This window comes from Hakea prostrata, chromosome 11 (assembly GCF_041222555.1).
Source record: "Hakea prostrata isolate BN-2017 chromosome 11, UWA_Hpros_2, whole genome shotgun sequence".
NCBI classification, from domain to species: Eukaryota; Viridiplantae; Streptophyta; class Magnoliopsida; order Proteales; family Proteaceae; genus Hakea; species Hakea prostrata.
In genome coordinates, this window is record NC_142610.1 from 23421853 (window position 1) to 23428681 (window position 6829).

Below are 6829 nucleotides of genomic sequence, written 5' to 3' on the forward strand. Positions count from 1 at the left end.
AATACATACAGCTGGAAATTGTCGGTGACTAGAAATGACCAAAAAAAAAAAAAGTGTATTTATTCATTTTAATTTTGGTAAATTTCTTTATATATATATGATATTATATTTTTAAACAGCTAAATTTTAAGTTCTTTGTTGGATGCAAAGTTCTATTAAAGTGACAAATGTGACAAACATGACAGTCCCCATACACCTATACACCTGTATCGAAAGCTTTTTGAGATTAGATTAAAAAACAAAAATGAATGAATTTCTTATAATCCTATACGGGTGTATCTGATGGGTACGTGACAACAAGAATTGAATGAGTGAAATTATTATATTTAAAATATAATTACATATTCTGTAGATATTTTTGTGATTTTATTGAGTTATGTTTGCAAAAATGATATCTCTGTGAGAATAATATGTGTTTTCTTTACTCTTTCACATCCAAGGAACCTCAACAAGAATTTTGATCCTAAAAAATATTTCTAAAAATTAAATAAAAAAATCATCTTCACCAGACGAGAAGATGATTTTTTTTTTCTTTCAGAGAATTTTAAATTTGATTGAATTATTTATTTTTGCTTGCTTTTGTTTACTTAACAGCAACGCGGATGGGATTGGCAGTCATTTAACAAACGACACGGTAGCCCATAAAACGCGTAAACTAAAAATATTAAAATTTTTATAATCTCTTTTGTGTTTTTGTTTTCTAAAGAATTTTCTTTTCGTGGCCATAGATAGATGTTTGAACAGAAGAACCATTTTTCAGACTAGAATTCCACCATTATTACAACAAAATAAAATCAAATCCGATACCAGGAGGTAGAGATCTGAAGAAACCTTCACTTCCATCTCTAATGCAATCTGGGTTTTGTATTTTTTTCTTATTCATTTAATCTCTTGTCATGAAATTCACGCAAATGCTGCTGCTTTTCCTGCGCTAATCACGGTGGGTTTTTCCGTGAAGTTCTTCTGGGATTTTGGTGTGGCATTGCCGGATCTATGCGAAAAGAGGGAGAATTTTAATACCCTTTTGATATTCGTTGGTTTTCAAGGATTATTAATGAGGATTTTGACCAGAGTTGTTTTGGGCTGGCAGAATTAGGGTGTTCCCCACTAATTTTTGTTTGGGGTATTTGATTAGAGGAGTTGTTTTGAGATGCAGCTCGAGAAAGTTCATGGATATGGAAATGGCAATCACCTGTTTGGGATAGATCAAGTTCGTGAAACCAGAGAAAACGATCAGTCGCCAATGTCCACTAATTTGCTTCTGTTCTCTGCATCTGCTTCTTCTCCTTCTCCGTCAACGCCGTCGACTTCCATCGGTGGCCATAATTATATCGAACATCCTGTGTCGAAGTTGGATACTCTTGCAGGCGTGGCGATTAAGTATGGTGTCGAGGTATAATTATTAATAACCCAATTGGTGTTCTCTGATTTTTAAGCCGTTTTGTTTTCTGGGTTCTTGTCCTTGTGACTCATCTAAGCTTTTGATTTAAGCCAGAGTAATTACTCAAACAGAATGGGCATCTAGAAATTCATAATACTTTTTTGAGAAATTTCTTTAACGATTTCAAGTTCGTGTAGCTCATGTCTGGTTTTAATGTTGATGTTTGTCATTCCCAGTTGAATGCAGTTCTATAATTTCAGATAGTTATGCAAGAAGATTTTTTTTCTTCTTTTCCCTTCAGTTTTCAGAAAGGCATTCATTTGAATCCACATAACAAGGCATGTCACTGATTAAGTAGTTTCTAGATATTTGATAAGTTACTAGCAACAAGTATTGTTGATAAAGCCAACGGGAAAAGCTAGTCTGGGGAAGAGCATCATTAGCTTCGGTTTACGTTTCATCCAACAAGTATATGTTCTGGTTATGAGGCAGCACAGGTCTTTGTTGCTTTTGATTAAGTCATTGTTAAGGTTTATCTTTATACAAAACCATGCATTCTTTTTTGCAGTAATTGAGGCTGAAAACATTTTAAGTCAGGCCTTCTAAGATATTTTGATGGTTTATTTTGTTCTTTCATTCTCTTTCCCCCTTGATATAATTGGCTTGTGATGTTCTAGGTGGCAGACATTAAAAGGATGAATAACTTGGTTACGGATCTTCAAATGTTTGCTCTCAAGTCCTTGCAAATACCATTACCAGGAAGGCATCCACCATCTCCGATTGTAGCAAATGGATCAGCTACCCCAGGGTACTACCCTGCTCTTACTTTTTTCTTGCAAAAAACTCGTTACTCTTGTTCTCTAACCTATTCATATTAATGATTTCTTCATGAATGTCTACCTGAAAACCTTAACCATTAAGGCTTCCCTGTGAGCTTTCTTATCCAACTTTCATGCTTTTTTTTTCTTCTTTCTCTTGTGGATATGGGAAAAGTTTCTGACTTGGCAAATGCATTGAATATTTTCATACTAATTTCAGAAGAGAGTAAGCTTCTCCTTCCTATCTCAAACTACAAATCCTGGTGAATGTTATGTTCTTCAACCGTTCACTTTTTTTCTGCTAACAAGAGTGTGAAAGTTGTGAGGAAAAGGGCCGTTCACAATTCTGAAAGCCAACGTTTGTCCTTGCTTTCTAAACAAGAGGCTTTAGCATAACTAACTTAAAGAAAATAATGGAAAATATCGATCTAGAAACTCAGTATGCACTAAAAATGAGTCTGTATCTCCTAATAAAAAATTGTATCAAGCACATTGTAGAAAAGGGGCTTTTGGGATATTTAATGGTGTCATCACTTTTGAGAAGTTGAAGTATCTAATCTTGAAAGCTTTTGGTTCTGGAGATTTTGGAAACACAGTTTAGAGTTAAATAAAAGAAGATGGTCGTCTTTTAGCTTTATTTATTTATTTTTTGACAGGTAAAACTGGTTCAGTTAGTGAGAGAACATAAGCAACAATCTGAGTGTTTAGAGGACCTTAATTGATAATCCTTTCTATTGGCTTTTCAAGACTAACAAAGTCATATTACATTCATCCAAAAAAAAAAAAAAAAAAGACTAACAAAATCATAAGATGGATTAAAGAATGTTGACAGTCATGCAGTTGATTTACATCAGCAATTATACTGACCATAAAAACATAGTGAGTTTCCCACTTGTAACTTGTGGGCATGTCAATGCTTTTAGGGCCTGTTTGGTTACTTGAGTTTGTAGATTTAAAAAATTTAGAGATTTCAAATGTACAGACTTCAAATCTCTAGAGTCATGGTTCGTAAAATTAACTGTTTGGTTAGTTTGAATTTTTGGAATGAAATTTCTAGATTTATCCCAAAAAAATATTTATTGAATTATGGTTCAAATCTTTAGCACTTTGATAGTATGGGTGAAATCTTTGGATTTCATCTCATACCCATAAATCTACAGATTCATGTTTTTAGTGTAAAAATGTGAATCTCTAGATTTCATAAATCTAGAGATTCACACAACCAAACAGGTAAAAATCTCCCATTTGTGAATTCAGAGATTTGAAATCTCTGGATTCGCGTAACCAAATAGGCCCTTAGTCTCTTTTGTGAATTCTTGTTTTCTGTCTGAAACATGTGTATGCTTATCATATTACGGTGGTATTTATTAACGTTATTTGTCATGTCTTAATTTTATTGATCATTATGGCTTCACCTTTAATGAAGTTCATAACTTTTTGTTATTCAGTAATAATTCATGTATATCTTGGGGGATATTTTACTTTCTTTCTTCAAATTTCCATTTTAAGGAAAATTATTAGGTGTCCATGTAATTGCTCTTTGTTCACAGAAGTATTTCATAAGGAGATAAGTAGGAGAACTTGAACCAAGATTTAACTTTTGCTTAATTACTATTGCTTTGATGGAGTTCTTGTGCTATTGTTTAATCCTTTTCACAAGCATGAAACATAGGAGGATCTAAATGATCATTTTGATGCTATAATCTAAGTTAGGGATTTTGACCATGCAAATTTGATTATGTAAGAATCAAGTTGGTTGTTGTTCTTTCAAAGCTAACAATACTTACAGTATAGATGCTGCAAGAAACTTATGAAGAACCATGAGAGCTTATGAAGTCAATTCTTAGATCCATATGCTCGGGAATTGAAGTTCATGAAAACTAACTGTAGCTTGTTTATTAACATGTGATGGTAGAGTAAAACTAATGGGGCATTGACATGGAATATCTTTCCCTACTGCTTTGGCCCTAAAGGATTTTTCTGAGTCCAACACACAGGCCGATGCATCCACGTGGTGGATTGAACAGTGCATCTATGCATTTTGTATGGTAAAGGTCAGAAACACATCTGATGCGCCATCTGGTGCACTGGCTGGTGAACTGGATCTGGGCCTGTAATATTCTATCCTAATTAAAACTTTGTATTTGATGGTGGATGTGCACAAAATCTGATGTAATTAAGTTGGACACAAAAAGGTTTTCCTATTAATAATAGCAAGAACTTTTTTTTTTTTTGGGGGGGGGGGGGGTAAATTAAGTTACCCTAAATAAACGCAGTGTGTATCTAACACGGCAGTTCGTCTGAGGTTCAACATGGTGGAAACTGAGTCTTATTTATTGAACTCTGATCTTCCTTTCGTTGGTTGATCTGATCACACCTTTATTGGGTTCTAAATTGGTTATTCGGTCTTTATATTAGGAGTATAATGTTCAAAGCAAAATAATCATTTCCACCGATGTTTGAACTGCACATTCTCAAGTCTTGTTTCGGAAAGATCCTTATTTTTTAATATGAGATCATGTCGAGTTTAATGTTTAATACCTTGGGATGATGTTCAATCTTAAGGTAGAACAGATATTGAGCTAACATAATCCCAAATGCGACATCTTTTAGCAGAGTCTTCTGTTAACTGCAAAACAGTGTTTAAAGGTGCTATTTCTTGTAATCTTGCTTTTGGAATGCTAGGAATTAGCGTATTTCAAAGGCTTTATTGTGGCATTTTGTGTACCTATCTCTGCAGTGAGAAGATTAGTGGACAAAGTCCATCTCGCAGGCATTCTGATGTGTTGGAATCGCTTCAGTCACTAAGGTTGAAATCATCTCAACAGAAGGTTTCTCCAGCCATGAACTCTTTGCAGGGGTACTATGGGCTTAAGCAGTCTAGTAACAATGGGGTAGCAGAAACAGAGATGACAGTTTACAAAGACAGTGCTCATTACTTGGAAGATGAATTGCCCAAGTCCTCACCATTTCTTGACTTGTCTTCTGGCTTCAATCGGAAGTCCAGGAGTATTAATGGTTTCTTGTCCCAGAATGGTGAAGTGCTGGATCTGCCTGCTACGGAAGCTGGGGATCTTGATGAGGAGAGGTCAAATGATAAATCTGTCCGCAGGCGGCAGAAATCCGAAAATGACTCTGCTTCTTGCACCCCAGAAATGTTGTTGAAGAAGGATACTAGTGGTGGCAGCAGTTTCTCGACAACAGCTGGAAGGGGTATAGCTCTGAGGCCAAAATCTGGTAGTCGAACAAATCTTGCAGCTGACGCTGAAGCAGGTTGGTTGTACCCAGTTCCTGTGGGTCTGGGGGACTCTGTTGTAGCTGATGGGATGTCTGGAGTGCATAAATCATCAAGCACTCCCAGTTTGCAGGACCAGGACAACAACAATAACAGCAACTCCTCTTCCATCTGGCCAACTTCGAAGTGGAATTTGAAGTCAGACTTGCAGGCTTTCTCAGCTGCCACTATTGCCAGGCCTATATTTGATGGCTTGCCAAAGCCAATAACTGGAAGAAGAAACAAAGCTGCTCTTGACTAGTCTTGATCCATTGCACAATCATAATATCTCATTTATTTCTCACTTTTGAACAATAGAACCAAAACCCTGTGCCTGGACTTCAATCAAGCAGGGTGATACGTGCAGATTATAGTTCCATAATGGGATATGAAAGGAAATGTCAAATAAGACATCTTGCTGCTCAGTGATTGGCTTAGAATCATCATCATCTGTAACAGTTGGAGAGTTCCAAGTCAGGAAGTTGCTTGAGAGAAGTAAACAGACGAGAACGAGAAGTGAAGTGTCACTGTGAATCCCATGAGTGTGTTCTTGGTGCATACAACGTTTTAATATTGTTTGGGGGGAATTCAAAGCAGGATAGATTTCCCATTATTTATTTTTGTGTAGAAAATATAATGTCAAGAAATACTGTGTCCCAAACATAAATGTGATCATTTTCCATCCATTTTTTGGAGCTTATGATTCAGCTCTATGTCAAGTTTTTTATTTTATATCCTCAAACATTGGCAAGAAAATAAAAAGAAAAAAAAAAAAAATGTTGCCAAATTAGGGGTTTTTTTATATTTTCCATTGCACTCAAATCCATCCTTCAATTGAATGACCAGTTGTTTTTGGGTCAACCTTCTTTATGGACCCGCAAGAGAAATGGAACAATGGACCTTTCTATCAAGGGTACTAAATAAGTGTAGGGGGCAAATTGCGTGGAGATCCTGCACCCAAAAAATGCCTTCTAAACAGCATCACTTCCATGATAGATCCATTTGACTCAAAATGAACTTAATTTTACATTATAAAACATCAAAGGATAAAGAAAACAAAGGCAATTGAAAAAACACAATAAAATGAAGGTGATTTAATTCCAAACATAAGAGATGAGAAGAGTATTAAAATAAGGTCAAAGGTACCGAAATGTGGAATCGAATTCTTCCGCAAGACAAGCAAGACATAAAAAATAAATACAAAAAATAAATAAATAAAACAAAGACAATCAATCAAACAAACAACCATATGAACACTAGAAATTTTTTACGTGGAAAACCCTTCAAAATGAAGGTAAAAACAACAGGACCTAATCTAGACAAATGTTATTATATGGTAAATAATGAGTTTACAAG

The 6829-nt window shown here is 35.3% G+C and overlaps 1 protein-coding gene across 1 annotated transcript; it reads left to right on the forward strand.

Annotated features, from left to right (window-relative positions):
• The first annotated feature begins 638 nt into the window (after positions 1-638).
• LOC149001030 (uncharacterized) lies at positions 639-6184 on the forward strand. The gene is made up of 3 exons (XM_089140539.1): positions 639-1393; positions 2059-2189; positions 4940-6184. The coding sequence occupies exons 1-3, from the start codon at positions 1151-1153 to the stop codon at positions 5733-5735; spliced, it is 1170 nt and encodes a 389-aa protein (XP_088996665.1). The 5' UTR covers positions 639-1150; the 3' UTR covers positions 5736-6184.
• Positions 6185-6829: the final 645 nt, after the last annotated feature.

Bases quoted from the DNA above. Each gene is read 5' to 3' on its own strand.
- LOC149001030 (XM_089140539.1), top strand. From the start codon at position 1,151: ATGCAGCTCGAGAAAGTTCATGGATATGGAAATGGCAATCACCTGTTT. The intron at 1,394-2,058 runs GTATAATTATTA...GTGATGTTCTAG, and splicing joins CGATTAAGTATGGTGTCGAG to GTGGCAGACATTAAAAGGAT. The intron at 2,190-4,939 runs GTACTACCCTGC...CTATCTCTGCAG, and splicing joins AATGGATCAGCTACCCCAGG to TGAGAAGATTAGTGGACAAA.